Source organism: Trachemys scripta, chromosome 11 (genome assembly GCF_013100865.1).
Source record: "Trachemys scripta elegans isolate TJP31775 chromosome 11, CAS_Tse_1.0, whole genome shotgun sequence".
In the NCBI taxonomy this organism is placed as follows: domain Eukaryota; kingdom Metazoa; phylum Chordata; order Testudines; family Emydidae; genus Trachemys; species Trachemys scripta.
In genome coordinates this window covers 21,026,670-21,050,509 of record NC_048308.1, presented here as the reverse complement: position 1 = coordinate 21,050,509, position 23,840 = coordinate 21,026,670, and the positions used below count along the sequence as shown (strand labels likewise).

At 39.5% G+C, this 23,840-nt stretch overlaps 1 protein-coding gene across 1 annotated transcript in view; it reads right to left on the bottom strand.

Annotated features, from left to right (window-relative positions):
* The window catches only part of ARHGAP15 (Rho GTPase activating protein 15), a 398,066-nt gene that overhangs the window by 320,476 nt on the left and 53,750 nt on the right, over window positions 1–23,840 (bottom strand). The window contains exons 3-6 of the mRNA XM_034786034.1: window positions 21,731–21,805; window positions 17,208–17,269; window positions 10,696–10,783; window positions 1,071–1,160 (exon numbers count right to left, since the gene is read on the bottom strand). Of these exons, the coding sequence (XP_034641925.1) occupies window positions 1,071–1,160; window positions 10,696–10,783; window positions 17,208–17,269; window positions 21,731–21,805 (315 nt within the window). The remainder of the gene's footprint in view (window positions 1–1,070; window positions 1,161–10,695; window positions 10,784–17,207; window positions 17,270–21,730; window positions 21,806–23,840) is intronic.

The window sequence follows — 23,840 nt, the reverse complement described above, 5'->3', positions numbered from 1 at the left end:
AGACAAGATCTAAGTTTCAGGTTCAGATAGTGATCAATTTGGTGAAATAAAATACTATTAAGCACAATTTTATACCCTCTTACCAGCTAAACATACAGTCATCTCTTTTGTAAGGCTAATGTTAACTGACTCCCGTATTTACCAAACTCACACTGTATAAACTTTACCTTACTGTAAAACCAGGGTATGAACTAGAGGTACACTAGTCGCCTTACTAAAATAAATCAATTTAATATATAAATAACAGCTGAAGAAAGGAAAGTTCTCATTGTTAGATCCTCCCTACTGAAGCCCTATATAAATTCCAAATCCTCGAATAGAAAACATCTTATGATAGCGCTTGATTCAACTCCCATGACATCAACAAAAGCCTTTCCATTGATTTCAATGGGTGTTGGACTGGGCCCCTATAGTGGAAGTGTTGTAACAACCTTTTTTTAGCATCCAGATCCAGAATAATGCATTCTCATCCTTGAAAGGCATTTATCTTGCCATTCAATTAAATGGCATGTGGATGAAAAGAAATTAAGTGACATTGTTTTCCATCAAATAAAATGATCAGCACATGAAAAATATATAAACTTCTGAATTGGCTCTGATGGCTGCCAGGTTCTTTTCCTTCCAGCCCTCTCCACTCAGGAATGAACCTGGGTCATCACAGCCGTGAGCAGCAATAAAAATAAACAGAGTAACCACACTCAGTTGGATCAGAGCTTAAGTAAGCAATTTGAGAAAGTTCTGTTTATGGAAGTTCTTTAGGTCAAGGATTCCAGGCTTAAACCCAAAGCAATTACCTGCTAAGTTTTAAAAACAAATTGAATGTTGGAACATTAATCAATAAATCAACAGGTTCTCAAGTGTTTTTAGTAGATTCAATCATCAGGACTCTTTAGCCTAGAAAAAATAGTAAACTGAGGCTGGATAAAATGTTATGCTTTTAAATTTGTTTAAGAAACAAGTGCTGTATTAGATCAATCTGTAGTTACTAAAATATCTAAATATGGAACTAAAACCTAGATCTTAACCTTAAAGGCTTAAAGGGAGAATGGAATGAACAAATTGTCTCTTACCTGAAAGACATTCTTTCTACTAGATTTCTCTGTAGTCCATTCAATGTTAGCTCCACACAAATCCACCCATTCTGGTTTATAGCCTGCTTTCTACAAATAAAAATTAAAAAGGAAGTATAAATTGAATGTACAGAAATGGGGACAGTTGCCAGATAAAAAGAGAGTGGATCAAGTTCAACTGGCAGATTATTCTAGCATTGTTGCTAGCACCACTCTGAAGGGCCTATTAATCCTCCCTTTAATACAATATATATCCCTTTTTTCAGGGAACTCAGTGGGAATTACGTGTGTGTGTGCGTGTGCGTGTGCGTGTTATTTTAAAAATTCATTAGGCTATTTCTTAATTAAAGCAAAAGAAAAAAAAATGACTAAATATTTCATGGTTTTTTTTTATGCTTACTTTGCACCACTGAACCTGAAAAATGCTTGTGCGGAATAGATTAGTTCTGACTGATACAGCTGGAGAGAACGGAGACTGTAGAAGAAGGTGTACCTCAGCTCTACAGTAGGTCATCTTTTATCTGACCAAGTTACCAGGGTCTCAATCCCATGAGATGCCCACATCTGTGAGTTCCACCAAAGTCAACAGGTTTGGGATGCACTAAGTATCTCTCAGGAGCTACTCAATGCCTTACAGGCCACTACACATCCCAGACAATAATACTTAAAACAAATTAGTTCCATAAAGTTCCTTCTGCGTTTGATCGGGGCAATAGCTGAGTGATGTTAATATCACCTTGACTCATCTTTTTTGTCCCGCATTTTTATACTACTACTACTACAACTACTTATATAATTTTTGTCATCAGGTGATCGCAAAGCACTTCACAAATGAGGACAGTATAATTTTGCCCTTTCAGATGGGGAAACTGAGGCATGGAGAATGGAAGAGACATAAATGGGAATACAACTCGGGTCCCCTGAGTCCTCTATCCACTAGGCCATACAGCTACTTTAAACCACTCTAACTTTAAGGGTGACATTGGTTGTAAAGAAAACCAAATGGCAGCAGACACCATGGCGATTCCAGCACAATCATATTTTTCGGCATTCCTAAAAATGCTCACTAAATTTCTCTGATGTTATTAATGGCTAAAAACCATGTATTTACAGAGTTGCTTTGAATTGAGTAAAAAAAAAAAAAAGGATCAATTTGTATTGAGAGAACCACAGTAAAAAATCCTAATCAAAAGCTTTGCAGTCATGGAACCTAGCATTTTTCAGGACTGGAGTTATAACTATACTCCTAATTTGCCAAACCACAATACCTCCGTGTCTCAGGACCCTTGGCAGTAACAGGCTCTATAATAGGTCTTTGTTCCTTGTTTCAAAAAGGGAAATAAAAGATATGTTATTCAAAAGAGAAGGATGTTCTTGCAACTAAAGCACTAGTCTGGAAGAAACAGGTGCATTCTGTGGGGTCTGAGGATTGTCACTTTAAGAGTGTGGAAGGGAGGGTTCCTGGTTCTGCTTGCAGGCTCAGGGGCTCTGCAGGAATTTGTGCAATGCACTCAGAGTCACTCTGCAAAAGCCAGCATAAAAGCAATGTGGGTTGAGTTGTGCCTGTCTGCCATAAGGAGTAGCCTGTTTTCTCTTTCTCTGTTTTTGGGTTCTTGTTTGTTAAAATTCTGGATTCTAAAAATAAAGCAGTGTTACGTTGCAACTTTCCACTATGAGTATTTATGTGTTTATCTAATTTCTCAGTGTGTATGCTATGAAATTAACAGGTTCCATATCTAACTCTGCCACAGACTTCCTGTTTAGCTTTTGACAAGCAGCTTAACCTCCCTAAACCTCAATTTCTCCATCTGCAAAATGGTAATATTGATACTTAATTTCACAAATGAAAATACAACATGGCCTTGTGTTGTCCTACGTGCTGTATGATCCACAATCTGCTTCATAAGCATGTAGACATAACTAACACATTAATTGATGAGTTAAGGATACCATGAGAGACCTAATAATTAATGTCCTTGCTTTTTGCTTTTCAGTCAGACCACTTATGTTATATCAGTGTTGTTGGTGGGGGTTATACTGTAAAATGATATAAGTGTCTGTTACAATGAAATCTTCCTCTGCATGAATATGGATTTAGGAGGCATTTACAAGGCAGTTTGAATATGTTAAATATCCTCTGTTCAATAAACTCTCCAGAAAAAAATGCACTCATTCTTCTCTTGGTCAAAATTACAAATCTTTGAAAACAGAATTTTACGTAGGGAATTCTTCACAGCCTGATACAAGCAGAAGCTAGGAATGGAACTATGATCCTTTTTGATCATGTTATCAATTTAAAATACAAAAAAAATAGGAGTTCAACAGGTTTTGTGACTTCTATAAAGTGGTATGAAATACAGATTTTTGACTAGGAATGATCAAACCAGGAGCAAAAAATACAAATTCATCAAACCATTACATTTCCTTTGTAAGTTTATTAATATTTTAACAGTTTTTTAAGCAAACATCTCTCAAGCTCTCCTTCTATGCTTTACAGTAACATTTTTTCTAATTAATACTAATGATGAGGCCACATGGCAGTGCTAAGCTGAAAAGAATTATGGGCCCGATCCTTCTCTCATTGAAGTCAACAACAATTTTATTACTAGCTTATCTGGGATCAGGTCCTATATTACAATAGGGATACAAAAGCAAGGAATAACACAGTAAACTGTGTGACTATAGGTATAATCAATTCTGTGTATTAGAATATTATTAAAAACTATGGTAAATATATATTTAAATCGCCAATAAACATTACTTCTTCAGCAATAAGAGAGGGATTATGTGTATGTGATTTCATTTCCGCCCTCATGTTGCCTGAGTGACTTTACAGTGAAGTATTGTTCTTTTTATAATGATTCATCGTTATTTTAAATTTTCAGTTTATATACAGTACTTAAGAATTAATGAATTAATAACCTTATAATCCAAAGCAGTATTTATCTTTTTGTTAAATCACATCATTTTCCTGTTATAAATAAAATTGCTGTTATTAAATTCATACTACAATGAATGAACATTGACTTTATTGCATTATTTAATTAATGGTTGAGTTCCCCCTTTGCCGAAATAAACAATATTTGAAAAAAAAAAATCAGTAAACAAATGATTCTTAATGAAGTTTATTATATTATTCCTTTTCAGCTATCAAAATTATAGCAGGCTGAATGGGTTTAAAAAAACAAACAAACATTGCATTAGATGCATCAGATAGAATCAACTTGCCTGGATTTAGCTAGTTTGACCAGGAACTTCTCTGATGCATTAGGTTTGGGTTTGACATGTTGGATTATGACATAATTAGCAGTGATAGTCATCTACAGTTTCTTCAAGTTTTATGTAAAATATTTGACAATATAGCAAAAAGAAAAAAAAAAGTTCAAACCTGCAGTCCCAATTTTTGATTTATTTCTGAACTGTCCCCAAAATACACAAACATACAGCAACATTAATTCATGCCTGTAATTTTGTTTCAGTAGATACTGCTGCCATAGCCCCACCACCTAAAAGACCATTTCTGGGAGAGGAAGGCTAATCTGAGTGAGGGGAGGTGTATGGGGCTATGGTCAGATCAGAGGGAATAAATGCTGAAATGTGCAGTCTATGTGTCATGACATGAGATGTGACAAAATGACGAAGGCCAGCAAAGAGAAAGGAAAGGATTGGGCCAGGACCTCGAAAGTTACTGCAAATGGTTTCTCAGTTTAGTCATGTGCACATAATGGTTGTTCTGCTAAATTTGACCTTTTATTAACAAAAAAGTAAGATAAAGATACAAGGATGTGAATATTATTTCACTGAGCCTGAGCACTGCTGAAGAAGTGCATTTTCAGGGCAGGATGTTGGCTTGCAATGAAGTGCTGTTTCATAACATGTACTTACTTATTTCACATTTAAACAGAGTTAGATTTAGATTTGGACCATATCCTTATTCTCTGGTAAGGCCCATTTGCACCACTCATTAAACCAGTCCTAAAGGGGCTGACGAAAATTCTTCCAGTGTGGGGGAATCTTCGACTGACATAAACCATACTATGTTGCTTTTACTCAAGCCTCTAAGTCTCCTGTCATACCAGGAGGCAAGAAACCTGCAGAGGGCCTGGAGGAGATGTGACATGGATTGGAGAAAGTGGGGCTGGGTTTGGAGTATATATATCACACTTTAACGAACCTCAGCTGGATGGAATGGTCCTCACTCCTAGTGCAAGTTAGAGTAGCCCTGGGGGGGCTCTAGATTTTGCTAGGGCTGGCTTAGCACCCTGGCTGGCCTCACATCCTGGAAGATAAAAAGGCAGCATACAGCCACCTTTCCTTCCCCTGCCTAAGCTGTGCCATGTGTGAGTTCAGTGCAGCTCATGACCTTCATGGAATCCACAACTAACAGGTGAACTTTTCTGGTCTAGTTTTACATGCCTGGCAAACCCAAAGATGAATTTTCCCCTTTGGGATTTCAGGCCTGACCCTGTACCAAATTAATTCAATGAAATTTTAACTAGAGTGAGTGCAAGATTAAGTATTTGGAACCTGACTCTACAAGGTGTGAAGTCCTTCCTGCAAGCAGCTGAGCATCCTCAATACCCTTGTAGGGTAAGTCCTTATCCATGTGGGGGAGGGAGCTGTGTCAACTGATAGAGTAGGATTCAGCCAGAGATCCACTTATAGATCCTCTGAGAGGCTCTAGCTTGACTTCAGAGTTGTTCTGCTACGGCAATAAACAGTCTAGTTGACTTTCTGATCAGTTTTATTCTCTGCAGGTAAAATGCCAATGCTCATCGTACATCAAGGGAATGGAGTCTCCTCTCTTCACCAGAACATGGGCTTTGGGGAAAAAAAAAAGGTACGTGAATTGACTAGTTTATGTGATATTTTAAAACTATCGTACGAGTGAATTTCGGGTGTACTCATAGAGACTTTGTCCTTATGGAATATTGTATATGGCAGATCAGTCATTAGTGCCCTGAGTTCACCTACCCTTCTGGGTGATGTGTTGGCAATGAGGAAGGTAGCCTTTATTGATGGCTGAGACATGGAACATGTAGTTAACGGTTTAACGGGTGACTGAGTGAGTGCCGAAAGTACTAAGTTAAGGTTCCAGGGAGGAGTAGGTTTCTTTAATGGTGGAAGTTTTCTGATCAGACCTTTCAAGAATTTTCAAGAATCTGGTGGTTACTGGGTGAATAAAGATCGAGTAACTGTCCAATGGTGGCTTACATGCACTGATTGCCACCAGGTGAATCTGTAGCGAGCTAAGGGAAACATCTGCTGCCTCTGGAGATATATGGTTTTTCTGCACCCAGATAGAGAAATGTTTCAACTTGGCTAGGTAACAATTTCTGGTGGAATCCGTTCTGCTATTATTAAGAATTGTTTGCAGAGCTTTAGATCAAGAACATTCTAGGCTTGATGCCCATCCAAATACCAAGCCACAGGACCAAGTGTTTCATAGCTGGAGTTCTTGAATCTACCATACTGCTGAATCAAGAGATTGAGAAAGGATAAGATGCTAATTGGCGGCTGGGATGCCATTCATTGGAGGTTTGGAGGTGGAGTCTGATGAATGGAATGAGGTAATACCTGATGTAATGTGCTCCAAGAGCCAAGGCAAGACTGGAAAGATGTTTGAGGGTTGTACATAACTTGGTCTATCAAGTTGCTCATGGTGTGAAATCTCTCCATGAGGAGATAAGCCCTCAACCTGACTAAGTCTAAGGTCCCTCCTATGAATTCTGTAGTTTGCATCATGGTTAGAATAGACTTTTCCAAATTCACACAGACTCCTAGGGATGAAAGAAGCTGAAGTAGTGATTAAGCTGATGCAAGGGCTTCTAGATGTGTCCTGATAATGAGAAGTCAGTTGTCTAAGTATGGAAAGCCACTTCATCTGAACTGTGCTGCTACTACTAGAAACACTTTGGTGAAGATTGTGGGTGCAGTTGCTAGACCAAATGGAAGCACCTGTATTGATAGTGGTCAGGACCCACCATAATACTAAGGGAATTTTCTGTGGACAAAGTGATTTTTATTGTGCCCCAAGGAGAGGCCACTGATCTTAGTTTTCAGAGATGTGACAGTTACATTGCACAAGCAATAGTGGCATGTATCCCTTCAGTGCTAGTTAGTGTGGAGTCTGTGTGGCAGTTCTTGAAATTGTGGCCATTGTAGTGGACCCTCGCTCTCCCACTCGACGGGAGACCACTTGTTCAGGTTGCCTTCAGGCTTGTCTGGCCAAGGCATGAAGCTGCAGAACAGTCTAGGGCCCTTGTCTCCCCCCGAGGTGGAGCAAGGCCCCTCCAGGTCCTCTAGTTCCCAGCCCCACAATAGGATTAGGCACCAGACAGTCATGGCCAGGCTTTAGCTTAGGGTTGGGGAGGCTCAAGCTGCCTTAAATTAAATACTGGCTACAGGGGGCTGGCTTCAGCTGGGGCGGGGCTCTGGCTGCCAGCAAGACAATCAGAGTCCATGGAGCTGGTGCAGGCCTCTGCTTGAAGAGGTTCAGGCTGCCAGCAAACAGACAGCCTCAAGGGTGACTTTAGCTGGGGCAGGGCTCAGGCAGCCAGCAAAGCAACAGTCTATAAGGGAGCTGGTAAGGGAGGGTCCTTCTTCAGGGTGGGAGCTTCCCTGCACAGTGTAGGGAGCTGGCCACCCAGGGGTAAGGGGGCAGGGGGACGTGGGCTCACCCTACTCCACCGCATCCCAGCCCAGGGCCCTGGCAGAGGCAGGATTGGCTGCCCCTGCGTCGGCGGGGATCCAGCCGCAACATACCAACTGAGCCACACCTGGCTCCACAGCCGGCTGCTCTGTGGCTGCTCTTGGGCCACTTCCTGCTTCCCTGGGGTTTGGTACCTCTCACTTTCAGGGCTCCTCAGGCTCCTCGGGGTACACCACGGCTGGTAGTCCAGGCCACTCCTCGTCGGGATCTCCTACTTCTGTGGCTATTGGACAGCCGGGGGTAGGTTCCCCTCCTGGGCAAGGCAGTACAGCAAGAGTGTCTTCTCCTCCGGGGATTCCACCCCAACCAGGCTGCAGGGCCTTCCTCTTATACTTCCGGCCCCGCCCTGGCACTTCTGGCGAGGGGGGTAAGGCAGACTAGGTTCTGCCCACCAAGGGGAGTGTAGTGGCCCCTCGCTCTCCCGCTCAGAGGGAGGCCACTCGGCCTCACTACAGTCATCCATAGGGGACGGCACAGCTGGAGTCACTGCTTCATTCAGAGATGAGGAAGATAGTGTTGCCGGTGCCGGTGGAACCGCCAGATCCAGTTCATAGTTTTCCTACTCTGTAGGGTCAGGAGGAAGCTCTGGTTGCTGTCTTAGAGGGGAGGGGTGGAATGACTCCATGTTAGATAGCACTGACACTGGGAATCATATGTATGGGTCCCATGGGCCTCAGTAGGGCCAGTAGGAGTGTTTGAAGTTGGGTTGGGGAGGTCCCCAAGGCATGGGTATAGTCAGTCCCAAGGGGACATTCTGGGTGCAGGTTGGTTTCAGGAGGTTCTCAATGTCCTGTCTGGATGGATCTCTCTTGGAGGAGGTAATGACAATTCCTCCAGTAGCTCTGAGTCTCCTGATGACAAAAAAGACCATATCCGGTTCAATCGGTGGTGCCAATAGCTCTGTGGGAAAAAAGTTGCAGCTAGTAGACAGGATGGAAGAGACTTATCCTGTATCCTTTTGACCTCACCAGGGGATAAATCACCCTGGTAAGGAATGGTCCTGTCAACAGAGGAGAATACAGATCTAGGGGAACAAAAGATGTTCTCTGGTGGAACAAAGATGTATCTCTTTATTCTCCCTGGAGTGCTCAGGGTTCTGTCTGCTCATACCGACAGAGCCAATATAAGGAGGCTCTGGGTTAGCAGGTCCATATGAAATTGTGGTGGAACCATCAGAAGCTGAGGTTCCCAACAGTTCTCTTTTCACGAGAACTGGTGGCTTTTGATCTTTAAACCTGGATTTGCCTTAGGTTCTCTATTATTTATTTTATATTAAGTTATTTTAGGAGACTGTATTGCTTGTGAAAGGTATCAAACTGACAGCCACTACCTGGTCCAGCACAGGGAATCGTAACTGTGACATAGAGGGATGATCTGCAGGTGTGAGACAGCTGCTCATTTAGTTTTTGACCACTCTGTTGAGATTCCTATGAAGGGTATCAGTTGGTTCTAGTTGTGGGATTGATGTGGACAGTTATCCAACAGGTGCAGGTCTGAGATACCAGCCCAAAAGCACATGCTAACAGAATACATCTTTAATTAAGCCAATATAATTTTCTAGCCTATAACTCAACATGATTCTATACACAGAATTCCAAATCAATTTTAATTTATACATAATGTTTGTCTGCATAGCTTCTGAAACATGACATCATCCAGCCATTTCAGTATAAAAAGATATTGAAATGATCAAAAATAGCCTTTTTTACTATTTTTTTTTTAACAAACAACCCTTTGCACATGGGGGCAAGGAGGACCAGGGAAGGGTACCCATTTAGAGAAGAGGTTATGGCAAACAATATTGGTGGTTTAAGAGCATAGAACTAAAAAACTTTTCATCACCTGCCACATATAAATTAGTTTATTGTTTGTGACTCCTGCCAAAAAATGCACCTTCTTGGCCACCCATCACTTCAATGAGATATGGCAGGTTTGATGAAGCCTTGGGAACCTTTCACAATAGGGCTCTGTCAAACCATTCCTGTTCTGTCCACAGTGTCATACACTTACTGACTTCTCTTTCTGGAGCCCATACGAAGGTTTGTAGGCTCAGACTCCACACTAACTAGCACTGAAGGGATACATGCCACTATTGCTTGTGCAATGTAACTGTCACATCTCTGAAAACTAAGATCAGTGGCCTCTCCTTGGGGCACAATAAAAAGGTACTGCAAATTTCACTTTGTAGTAACTACAGCTTCAGAAATTGCATTAACTGTATTAGAAGGAGTCATAAGAAATGTTCTGGAAGGTTAGCTGGATATGGTAGGTGTCACATCTATACTAAGATGAAAAATCACTTTGCTAACTTACAGTGTTTTTCCCTTTGGTAACACCCTTTATTAAGGTGCCATTTATAAATAGTTAATTATTATTTATTAATGCATAAGCCACTTTATAGCATGCTGGATAACAACTAAAATTCATGTATTAAAGATGCACACACTTGGTTTAATACAATTTACGTCTTATAATATCCTTTGCAACAGATTCTCATCGCATCATCTGTTAAGCATTTATTACTAATACATTTTATAACACGCTTTATAATACATTATTTGAGGAAGTAGCTGCATTTAGTGATCATTTCATAAATAAGAATAAAGCATTTGTAACTGGCACCTTCATTTAAAGTGTTACCTTCACATTACCGGGTAGTCGTTCACCATCCATCTCACTTTGCAATTATTCTCAAAATGCACCTCTTAATAAAAGACACGTTAAGTTGTATTCCTTCCCCACGCCTCCACCTGATTAAAAGTTTGAATCATTTTCTTACAGCTGTTCTCAGATGTGTTACGATTGCGTACTGAGTTTGATTGTATTTATTTATTTATTTTGATGATGCCAAACTTTCTATTTAGTAACATTCTTTCTGAAAAGATGAGCACAATAAGATAGATAACTGCCTACCAGATTGGCCAATGCTGGCTGTTTGGATTCTTTGTAGAATTCTATTTTCCCACCAGCAAGAACGATCCAAGAAGTAGACCAGTTTTTCCTTAAAAAAATAAAATAAAATAAAATTAATGAATCAAGTAAGCATGAGCTATCTTGGTTGAGGAAGATAATACCATGGATTAAGCCAATAACACTTCATATTTGAAGACCTGGGTTCCAATCCTTTTTCAGAAATGAAAATGGTCCAAATTCACACTCTGTGTCAACAAGTGCACTTTTGTTGATGTTAACAGAGTTGCACCTGTTCACATCATGTCTGAGTTTTGCTCCATGGGTTTGATGGGCCAATTCCCTGAATTCACATTTAAAGCCCAGCATTGCTCTTATCTATCAAAGCACTTAAGCACATGCACAACTTTAACCAAATGAAGAGTCCAATTGAAATCAATGGCACTATTCACATGCTTGAAGTTCACATGTGATTAAATATTTTACTGCATCAGGGTCTGTATGATTGGGCACCATTTGGAGATCGATATTTAAGATAGGCCCAGGACAGGAATAGCAAAGATGTCATAATATCAGTGTGAGGTATACTGAGCTGTGCATAGAACCTATATTTAAAGATCAATACATTTTCTCCCTGTCCATAATAAAAAAACCAGAATCAAACAAGAGAGGTTTCCAGCAGATCAAGATACACGGTAGTAGTATTTTATGTAAGTTACAAGAAAGTGTAACGACATATAGAAGTTCTTAATTTGTCAAACACAAACAGCAACAACTTCTGTGGAGAGGTATAGAAGAGACAAAAACATGCTTTGCTAGCAGCACACTGGAGAGAACCACAAAAAAACGGTAATTACAAACCACACAGTAGATTATAATATTCATCACTATAATGGACACTTGTTCAAAAGCATGGCACTATCATTACCTAATTAACAGAACTAGTCACACAGAAAAAAATATATTTGCAAATAAAAATTTTAAGTTTCATTCTCTGTGATTTATGGGGTCATATTGTCATCCCCAAGAATTTAGACACACTACAGACAAAAATACTGCAAATTCTAAAAGTGTTGTAAATTTTAGCAGAAACCATTATTCATTCCAAAAAGTGCACCAGAAGTGATAATTAATCACAATTCACTATTGATTACTCTCCTATTTAATATATTTCAGTCATTCTATCAAGGAGCAGAAATAATACCTTGGGTGAAATCCTGGCCCCACTGAAATCAAAGACAAAACTCTCACTGACATTAACGCGGCCAGGGTTTGACCTCAGGCATATTAGTGACCACCCAGCCTATATAAATAATGAGCAGCAAAACCAAATATCTGAAGGCAACAATCCATGAACAACCCAGAAGCTGAAAATTATTCACCCAGTTTATTTGGTGAATATTTATCAAAAGCAAACACATTTGAAGAAAATGTGGATCCGTTTGTGAAGACTTGCTAACCAAAAAAGAAGGCTAAGGGTGGGATTTTCCAAAGTACCCAAGTAACACAGGTTCCACTGAAAGTCAATAGAACTTTGATTTAGGAAACTCCCTCTCAAATTCACAGTGAATAACTGGGCCAGATCCTCAGCTGATATGAACTATGCTGATTCACAATAGCTGAAGATATGGACCATTATTTGCAATAAACTGCTAACTAATCCTCACAATATCCTTATGAGGAAGTATTATAACTATCTGTTATTATCTGGGTTTCAAAAACGGCTACCAGTAAAAACCAAGGGGAAGGGTTCTCCAGCCAAACCTTATCTGCAGTTCCTTTTTTTACTGAAGGCTCTTCAGTGAGAGTGTCCTTTCTACCGCCCCCGCTACCAGACCAGTGTGCAATGATCAATGATTTTGGTTGACGTCCCTAATATTTTACATTCCCAGCGAGGACATCTGAGGCAATACCGGGCGGGTTATTTTACCTATCCTGTGTCAATCCAGTATGTGTTTCATAATTAATCCACACATAAATTAGCAGTAGACCTCAAGTTGAAAGCACTTGCCAGCCCTAGTCTACTCAGGCAAAGCTAGTGGAGAACTAAGATAGGGGCCAGTATGCAAGAGATTTGCATACATGTGTACCAGAGCCCCTCCTCTAGTAGACATATAATCAGACTTGCTCAAGAGTACATAAGTTGGCTTTATTTGATTCATCAACATAAAACATGTGTTGTGAGTACTGGGAGTCACAAGAAAAGCCATACTCAAACGATACTCAAAACCTACTGAATTTCAAGTCTCCTTACAAACTCAGAACTCAGATCAGATTCATCAGAAGGTTCCCTAAGGTGTGCAACCTTTCCTGTTAACTTGGGCCCAGCTTCAAGAGAACCTGGAGCTATTTACAATTTTGCACTGAAGATGTGAAATTTGCTTTTGCACAAAGCCATGTAAGACTGTTGTTTTGACTGAGCATATGTCTACTCTGCAATCACAGAGTGGGGTTGCAGCTTGTGTAGTCCTACTGGAGCTAGCTTTAATCAGGTACTATATCAGCAAAGCCAAGGCAGCACGGGCTTCAGGGTGGGCTGAACCCTGAAGCCTGATGGGTAATTACTGGCAGGGCTAGCCCACACCGAAGTCTGTCCTGCTGCAGAGTCACTGCTCTGTTACCCAAGCTAGCTAGATTAAAGCTAGCTCAGGTATATCTACATGAGCAGCTCTCTGACTCTGTGATTGAAGTCCAGACGCACCCAGAGTTTCACTTTGAGTTTTAGGGTTCATCTCATCCTGAAATCCAGGATGAAGCTAAAGGGTGTGTGTAGCGGGATGGTCACCCCGCTCATGCCCTGAAGGGCTTAAAACAGCCCTGGGAGAGGGCTGGGGTGGGGGGAAAGCTAGGCTGATTGGGGGAAAGCAGCCACAGGTGGGGCCATGCCCCAATCAGGCCCTGCTGGCCCTATAAGAGGGCTGAGGGCCAGAGACTGGAAAACATTCTCCTCTCTCTAGCTTTTTGAGAGACAAGGACCTGGCTGCCTGGGAGCTGAGAAGGGTACTTAGGGTGGAGCAGTGCTGGGGAAGGGCAGAGGGAGCTGGGGAGCTCCAGCCTAGCAAAACCCTAGGCAGCAGGCCTTGTTACGGTAAACAGTGCTGGACAAGAGCAGAGGAAGCTGAGGAGTTCCTGCCTAGCAAAATCCCAGGCTGCAGGCCTTGGTAAGGGACCTACAAAAGGGGCTGCAGGGAGTCAGCCCAGAGATAAGCAAAGGCAGCAGGTCCTAACCCCCTTGCCGATGATGAGTGGTTTACTGACTGCAGTCCGCCCCAGGGAGTGGGGGCTAGATGATGACTGGCAGTTAGTCACTGAGGCAAGGTGGGGATAGAGGGTTGGGGGCTCCCCTGGGAGGGGAGACCCAGAGACAGTGGGTTGCTGCTGGGGGCAGAACCCTGAAGTAGAGGGGCACCGGGGCCCAGAAGGGACATGGGGGGCCAGCGGTGGGTGAGACACCGGCCTGTAGAGGGCATTCTGGGCTGGAAAGAGCTAATTCCTGAGATGGCCAGCAGGGGGCGCCACGCCAGTGAGTCATCACCCTGCCACAGTGTGGAAGAAAAATAGAGGAAACCTGAAAAATAATTTTGAAGGATCCCTTGAGAAGTGAAAGATCTAAGCTTCACAAGAACTGTAATTGGAGGTATGTTCCTGATGATGCATGTATGTGGTTAGCTAACAACCACTGCATCTATATATTGCATGTAAGCATGGATTGTTAGTGTTATGGAATACTGAGGTGAGACCATGTCTCAGATACGGTAATTTCAAAGCATTCTGCATCAAGACTTTAGTGCCATGTGGCAACAAGCAGTGTTAGTGAACTTTGAATTCTCTTTTTTAGGGGAAAGGGTTGGTTCAATCCCTTATGACATATGAAGATTCAGAGTGTTCTTGCAGGATAGTGTGTAGCAGAATCAGAATCTGACAAGACAATGACTATATCATATTTGAGTATGGCTTCAGGACAAGATGGGTTTTTTCTCTACCATTCTCCTTACATTAAAAATTATCTTTAAATCAAAACTTCATGGTTTCTACTTATTTACCTTTAATTTTTAGTTCACAAAAGCAGTCTTTGTTTATGAAGTGTTTAGACAGACCTTAATAAGGTCAAATATAGTTTTGGGGGGTAACTAGTTTTTCTACAGATGGACATTCATATATAAAATTTCACTGGACATGTAAAAGTGTGGGCAAGGTTTTCAAGCCCTTTGGGAAAGTCAATTCAGCAGTGACTGTAGGCTTTTCCAGATGCATATTCCATAGCTTTGAAAAATTCACTCCCAGTGACTGAGCAATAAGGGATAAATAAAGAGAGGGAGAAGATGGATAAAGTATACGTAGACCAAAAAAAAGAAGTTATCTTTGTCTGTTTTTCATCTACAAAGAGAGACAGATAGCCTTCAATATCAGTAGGCAGAAAGATCCAAAATTAAAACCAAAAAGAATATTGCATAAAATCATCTTTTTGAATTAATAGAATTGTTTTATATAAAGTTTAAAAAATGGTGGCAGAGTCACCAAAGTGTGAAATCTGACATTTTCATATTGTAAAATGAAGCAATACACATAATACATCAGCCTTGCAGCAGCAGCAGTATTTGCATTCTATCAAATGGACACCTGATGGCAGCACATTATAACACCAACACTGTTCACAATTGCTCCGTCTCTTAATACAGTAGTGCTTTTAAAATCTGAATGGACAATGCCATGTTTATAAATGCAATAATAATATTCTGAATGTTCCATGTGTAACCATATGAGTTGGAAACAAACATATTCTGCATGCTTTTCTGTTCTGAATACTACATGGCATTAATACATGCAAAGCCCCACTTCTTACTCATACATACCCTTTGTTTAAGTAATGTTAAATGCCTGATAGAAAATCCCAAAAAAGCAAATTAATTCAAAGTTTCAACTGATACTCCTTTGAACTTAGGTCATCAACACAGAATGAGACCTTGAGGCTGACTCAACTCATCACTAATAATGCATACAAGTTGCAAGAAATGAATGCATTCTTCCAGTCCAAGATTGCCAGGAAACTATGCTGCTGCTTCTCAAACTAGGATCTGGCCATGTGTTTGTCACCTCCAGATTGGACTATTGTAACACCATATCTGGTGTTGAAGGAAGAAAAGATACAACAAGTCCAGTTATTAAAATATCAGCGTCATCCTGAGCAATATCTGCACTTTCCAGGGCTCCCAGTTTGCTTTTGGTGTCAATTCAAGGCTGTGATTTTCATCCCTTACGCCCTCTATGGGTTGGGTACTAGCTACATCACACCCCACTCTTCATTCTCAACCTAACAAGACAGCCCTCAGAACAATGTCTCTGACAAGCTTATAGAAGGGAGGTAAGGCATGCTCTATTGAGGAACCCCCCCTTGTGAAACAGCCACTGGAGAAGATAAGACTTAGCTCAAGTTAGGCCCTTTCTAGAGCTCTTTACTGAGACTCTACATTTTGCAAAAGTCTTCAGTCAAAAACCAAAACCAAGGAATGACAACAGAGAATGACAAAGACAGACACTTCAGTGGTCTTACTCCATCTTTAAAAACCTTTAAGGGAAAGCTCAATCAAACCTTTGGTTTACTTGTGAATGTCTCTGTTTTGGTCAGTTCTGATCATTTCTGTATAGCAATTTGTTTTTTGGTTAAATTTACTTTGTATATAGGATTTTGCTACCAGAAAAAATATAATGCCTCAGAGATGATGTGGGGTTAAACAACATGATCTTGGCAATATATAAGGGCAAAAGAGTATTTGCTTTCAAACACCCTGGGTCACTGACCCAAAAGACCCACGTGGTTTATTGCTATGTAGACAGTTAGGAACTTTAAAATGTAGATCTTTCTTCAGATAGAATTTTATAATATATCATATCAATTAGTCAGTAATTCTTAAGGTAGAATGAATTGTGTCAGTTCTGCTGCCATTCAGGTACCTATAGAGAGAGGATTTTCCTCGGCTGTCAGTATTTACCTAACTCTGAACCCACTGAAATCAATAGTGAAACTCCCTTTGACTTCAACAGCAGCAGAGATAGGTCAGCTCTGACAGCTTTTAAAAGTCTTACCCTAGGTGCCTATATGGAAGCAGCAATTATACGGGTATCCAGATCACACCCCTGAAGTCCACACCAGCTGTGCCCAAACGTTGTCCAGCAGAAAGCTGCATTATCTATTTGCCTGGAGCCCAAAGGCTGCACCTAATGTGCATAAAATGGAACAGAATTGCAGCTGTCCCCATTTTTAATATGGAAGCAGGGCTCATGGTCATATCATATGATATAGCCTGGCAGCTCATATTAACTATATTCTGAGAGCTGTAGCCTCAGCAAGCTACAACAACATATTAAACATGAGAGCACCCATGTGCAGAATAGTAAAACTGTGGATTGCATTTGGTTCATACGCCAGGCATTGGCCATTTCTGATATTCATGATACGGCCCATATGACTTCTGATTAAATTTTATATCATTGACACAACATAAAATGCACAATACCTTAACTTCTTGCCTCCATCTGCAATTTTAGCTTTTAGAAGATATCCTTCTTTTTCCACTACCTGCAAGAAAGAATATTTATATCATAACCCTATCTTTTATTAATATGAACCAATTTATTTAGTACACGCTACAAGACTCTGTATATAGGAATGTCTAGTGTCGTAGCACTTTATTACTTATTCTTATTTTAGTTATCTATGGTCAGTTCCTTTCAAGTGCTGGCAAATTATCTTTAATGTCAATCAAATATATAGTAATAAAATGGAAAAGAAACTCTGAACATTACATCTGAAAAAAACCTGTTTAAGTGCAAGTAAAGTTTCTGGTTATGAAACATTGGCTAAAATGTATCATATTGGTTCACTAATACATCTTCAGTTATATGAAATGTCTATAGGAGTTTTATATTTGCTTATAAGCTATGTAGAACATATATTATCCTAGAGTCATAGCACCCTCTGCTGTGAAATTTTTAGCTCTTATAAGCTACCTACCGTCAAGTATATAAATGACAGACCTCCAAAGATTATCTAGTGTAGGTGCACATCTATAGGTGGCACTTTTCCCTTTGAGTCAGTACTAAATCAAGACCGTTGTAAGGCGCAAAAAGGCATTATGCTTTTAGTGGTACTGTCTTTCCAATGAGATGTAATACAAAGGCCCTCACCTCTTGCAGCCATTAAAAGGTCACACTCAAATGGGAATTGTTTATGTTCATGTGAGGGCAGCATTTGTCCTTAAATTTACAATTGCACCAAAATGTTCTAGTGATATAACCTAGGGAAAGCACACTGTGAGTAGCTCATCGCTGCCACCACAATCTTGAGTTGGAATTACAAATGAAAACACCACAACTTGTGTGTATCTACCAAACCTGGGCCAGAACATCTGGTGAGGCCAAACTGGCCAGAGCACAAATATGTGTGTGTGTGTGTGTGTAGATGTGATTTAAACCTCACCTTTGTAGTTCCCCAATCCTAGAGCTGCTTTGTGAAAGCCAGTTCTCCCTGTGCAGTGTTAAAGCAGTCTAAGGATTGCTCTAAATTATAGTAGGCTGCAGCACTCAAAGGGGGCCAAAATTGCAGTTGAGGATTGGCAGAGCACAGGGACATCCTGGCTCACTCCTTTCCTTGAACCCCACCCCCAGCCCCACCCCCACCCCACACACACTCTTTTATTTGTTAAACCAGCAGCAAGGAAATTCAGTAGCGTAAGAATTCCTATGTCAGATCAATGGCACTAGATGATCGTCCTTATACTCGGGAAATTGAGGGGTTGGTTTCACCAACTTTATGGCCAGATTATGATGGCAGTGCAACAAAAAGTAACCACCCCTTACTGAAGGAGTTGGGCATTGTTTTAGTGTATGTTGAAGAAACTTTTATTTTGGCCTTCAGCTAAATCACCATGACCTGTGAACCCATCAGATTGCATTAGCTAAACAGGATCAAATCAGGTTAGTAGACCTCTACCCCAATATAACGCGACCTGATATAACACAAATTCGGATATAACGCGGTAAAGCAGTGCTCCGGGGGGGCGGGGCTGCGCACTCCGGTGGATCAAAGCAAGTTCAATATAACACGGTTTCACCTATAACGCGGTAAGATTTTTTGGCTCCCGAGGACAGCGTTATATCGGGGTAGAGGTGTACTTGGAAAAGAGCATTAAAGGAACACCTAAATGGTGCAGGAAGAGAGACTGGTGATTTAGAAGATGACTGTCTTCACTTCAGTCATTTATGAACTCATGTCCCAGGAAGATGCTGGTAACTTCATATAGTCTCTGCTGAGTCATCACAGCTCATGGTGGAGCAGATGATTTCCTAAAAACTGTCATAGGTGTTAGCCTTCTGCAGGGTTATATACAGCAATAGAAAACATGCTTTATATATAAGGGAGGATTATAAAATCAAATATACAAGTCTGTTCTTACTCTACACAAATATGACTATATAAACAGTATGGTATATACAATGGTACCCAAAGGGTACTTCAGTTTCTCATGAGAGTTTTAGTTTGGAATATACAATACTGTGTACACTTCATATACATACGTTTGTACATGCATACTGAAAATTAGTACTCTTACAGACAACATTTTGGGTGACATCCTCATCTGAACATATAGGAATGTGTGTGTGCCTTTTCTACAACTTGCACTAATTCCATTCATAGATGCCAAGGCCAGAAGGGTCCATTGGGATCACCTGGCCTGACCTTTTGTATAGCACAGGCCATAGAACTTCCCCAAAATAATTCCTAGAGCATGTATTTTAGAAAAACATCCAATACTGATTTAAAAATTCACCACAGCCCTTGTTGGATGTTCCATGCAAATCCCTGGGTGTCAATACGGAGTGTAGAGAAAAAAAACATTTAGGACCACAGGCATTGTTCGCCAGAATCATATCATCACTCCATCTAGCTAGAGAAGGGGGAATAATTTCAGATAAAGAACTAACCCCAATATCCTCCTACTTTTCAACCTACTTGTAACAACCCCTTGGATCATTTTCCATCCGTTCTCATTCTTCAATTTTTGTTGCTTTACACTTCTGGTGTGTAGTAAGGGCCAGAGGTGTTAAATGTCAGATGAGAATGTTATTCTCCGAATTTTCCATCCACCTGGAAATGGCAGTTGGGAGGAGCTTTTACTAATCAACAAGTTGTTGATCGCTTCTCCAAACCAGATCCAAATTTTGATCATTTCAAGGTTTGCCCATCACTATATCTAGATTGGTATTATATTCAAACACAAATAGAAGCAATGTTGAATTTCAATATTCAGTTTTAACAATCCCTATCCTGAAATTTGGGGGATTTAAGAACATGATTCATTTCCAGATTAAAAAGTTGCTGCTCAGACCCCTCTCTATAACAATCCTGAACTGGAACAGCAAATGAATACACTACCAAAACTGAGGGATCTAGGGAATTCAAATCCAAACTGCACAGCTGAAACCCATCTCTTGTTTTAACTTAGATGTCTAGTTCTATCTTAGATATTTCAAGAACTAGTATTCCAATCTCATGGTTTATCCTGGCACTAGAAATCCTCCAGGTAATATTCAGAAGGCTCCTTATTTCGATATATGGTAGTTGCTTATATATTATTCTGATTTAATAAGTACAATGATTGCCTTTAAAAATGTTACAGTTGTCTTTGATAACTTGATGTTATCCCAGTATTCATTGATATTTCCCATAATTAGTACAGGGAATACCAAGGGAATACTGCAGAAACATTTTTTAGTTACCAAGGCAATTGAAAAGGTTTTAAAGGTACCACTCTTTCTAGGTACATATACTATATAAAGCAATATATGCAGATGTATTGCACAGTACATCTGCTAATGTCCCTTTTCTTATCTTATGTGATTTCACAGAAATCCTTCTAGGACAATTCAGTTTATTCTTCCAGTCCTTCATCTGATGGATGACATGGGGTTACAAAATCATGAAATGTCCTTATAGTACTCTCTTTTCTTTCTGCCTCGGTGAATATCCATCATTTGTTTTCGAGTTGTTGACCTTCCTGCACCTTTCCAGCTGAGGAAAGGTTGAGAGAATAATCTAAAATACCCTGAAAGAATTAGCATAAAAATAAGATACTGGAAGCCTAGGACTGCTTCTTTCTGTACTTAAAGAAAGTATTAAATATGAAAATTATATATATATATACACTTGTGTGTGTCTGTGTAGTGGGTATAATTGTGTGTAGCTATCACAGACAGGGATGTACACTCACATATTTGTGTGTATTAATATATGAAAGAGTGAGGTGGTCTGCTAGTGTTATTGGAAAATAGTATCAGAAAACATAATTAATACTATATCAGCTATGGTTTCTATAGCTGTCCTGAACTGAATTATATATGGGAACTGGGCCAAATTCTGAAGACTTTAATCAGACAAAATTGAAGTAAATGTCATTATCTAGATTCTGAATTTTCATGTTAATGTTCTTTTAAAAAATATAATCTTTTAATTTGCCTCTACTTTTCTCCAGTAAAATTCTACAGGTAACTAATTATGTACAAAAAATTAAATTAAAACACAGTAGCATGGGCAAAGGCAGAAAACTGGCTTCACTCTTCTCAATATATATTTTTCTCTTCACTAAATCTCAAACATTACAAAAAACAAATTCACACCTAGTATGTTCCCTTAATTTTGCTTATTCTGCAAATCAAAACTAATAATTTTTGGAAAAGAAATATAAGCAGTTAATTAACATTTAACTATTAGTATTGCTGAAATGTCAGCCTAGTGCTACTGATTCAATAGCAAATTCAAATTGTATATCATTAACTAAAATGCTTTGCCGTTTCTAACATTATAATTTCCATTAAGTAACAAACTTTCCACACATCTTTACTTCTTTCTACCCCCTTAACATATTAAAGCATCCAAAGCATCAAGTGTTCATCTTTAATACAACACATACTATATTTCCATTAAAAACATTTAAAGTAAATAAGCAAAGCAATACATAGATTCTGTAATACGATTGCTTACCGTTTGTTCCTTTGGGCTAATGATGTCTGTGAGTATTAAGTTATGTTGGGAATGATTCCTTCTATGACGAGATATCTGAAAATATATTAATTTACAACTTAGAATCAGCTTGATATAATTGTACCAAATCAAACAAGATTTACATGTAAAGATAGACGGAAACAATCTGTTGACAGGACATGTGCAGTGTGTGTATATGCATATGTGTATTTGATATATTAAATAAAAATGAAGTTTTTGAAAACCTGGTTCCCACTGAGCATGAACAGACTTTAGGATCATTCCTAGTTCTAATCTTTGCAAGACAACTCTGGCAAATTAAGCTAAAATCAACTGGCATATAAATAAGCCTTCTGAGCTTATCTAGAACATTTCATTCACAGGATCTCAAAGCAGTTTTAAAAGATGGGTAGTATTATCCCCATTTTACAGATAGGGAAATTGAAGCACAGAGAAGTTAATGATGAGCCCAAGGCTACATTGCAAGTCAGCGAGAGAAATGGGAGATAGACTAGAACTGGGAAAAGAACCTAATGTATCTATTATGTTCCAGAAATTGTGATGGCTATCCCCAAACCTTCCATGACTAGAAGGCTACATAAATATTTTGGTCCTGATTCTGCTGCTCGGATTGGGGCCGTAATTTCTTTCAGTCCCCTCTTTTTTTCAGGAGAAAAGTGTACAAAACTAATTGACACAAGCATTACACATGACCCTTGGAAATTATCAGAGCTACATGAATCTTTCACAATGAACCTAAAACTCACCTGCATTCAGGTTTTCCTACAAACCTGAAACTCAGGCAGATTACCCAAAGATATGCCAGGTCTTTTTGTAAAAGTTGGTTGTGCTTTAATTGAGTTTTAAACACAAAAGAGGGTGATTTACAGTTGGGAGTTGGAACCAAAACAAGAAAAAAAAATCAAATTTGGACTGAATTTTACTCCCCCTAATCCATTCTCTTATTACCTACTAAAACACAGTTAACAAAAAGCCATAATGTATTGTGTTTACATTTAAATATCTGAATCTACCAACTGTTCTTAATTAATCCGTAGGGCCTCCCTTAAAAAACAGTTAACCATATTATGATCCCATATATTTCTGCACACTTTGCCTTCATGTTTATATGTAACCACTAACATTTTAAGCCCTGAAATCTATCTCCTAGATAGAGCTCTGCTCTCCTAGTCAGAGCTAATGAGTTTAATGAATTACCAGTTATAAATTTAATACAAACATTTCAGATAAAGAGATAAACATTCTTCACAATTCAAAAGTTTCTCTGACCTATTTATAAAGAATATCACTTAACAATTTCATTAGGGGTGAGTAACCGCTGGTGACATGGCTGTGTCCTAAAGTGTTTTTCTCTCTTAATATTCTGCATCTTAAGCAATCGAGCCTTCATAAGAAATACTTTAGTTAGTGGCAGTCGCTCCTTTGGGGAGAAAAATATGTCAGACCACATTTTCTGTATTTTGCAATCTTGTTTTCAGGAGTGTCATGTTCCTGTTTTATTAGCATGTAGGGTAAACAAGAATGATTTGCTGATGCTATTGAGAGAACTTCTAAGACTGTGGTCTTTCTATTTAGATTTTGGATTGAACTTAATATTAATGCAAACAGAGGCATGTGTATAAATTCAAAATAAATTAATTCAATTGATCTTTTTTTCTTATCTTCAGCATTACAAATCTGGAGACGATATACTGCACAAGAGATATAACTAAACTATTCAGGTCTAGATCATATAATTCTCTCTTACAGACCTCTACACCTAATTATTCTTTTACATCTAACAAGGCATATTGCTAAATGATGTTTTTTAAAATATTATTTTCTCTTGGCCAAATTACATAAAATGACACACTGCTATTCCCTAAGGTCTATTTTATAGCTAAGCAATATTCAATGGGTGGCTCAAGAATCAAAACGTGGCTTTTTGTGGCCCTGCATACCACTCTTGGGACATCCACTGGACTGATCTGAAACCTTCTTTTGCTCTGGACTTGGGAACAATGGCCAGAGCAATGATAAGGGGAATGCTCTCTATGCTGCCTGACACACTCTAAAGAGAATGGACAGGATCCACTCGGATATACCTTGA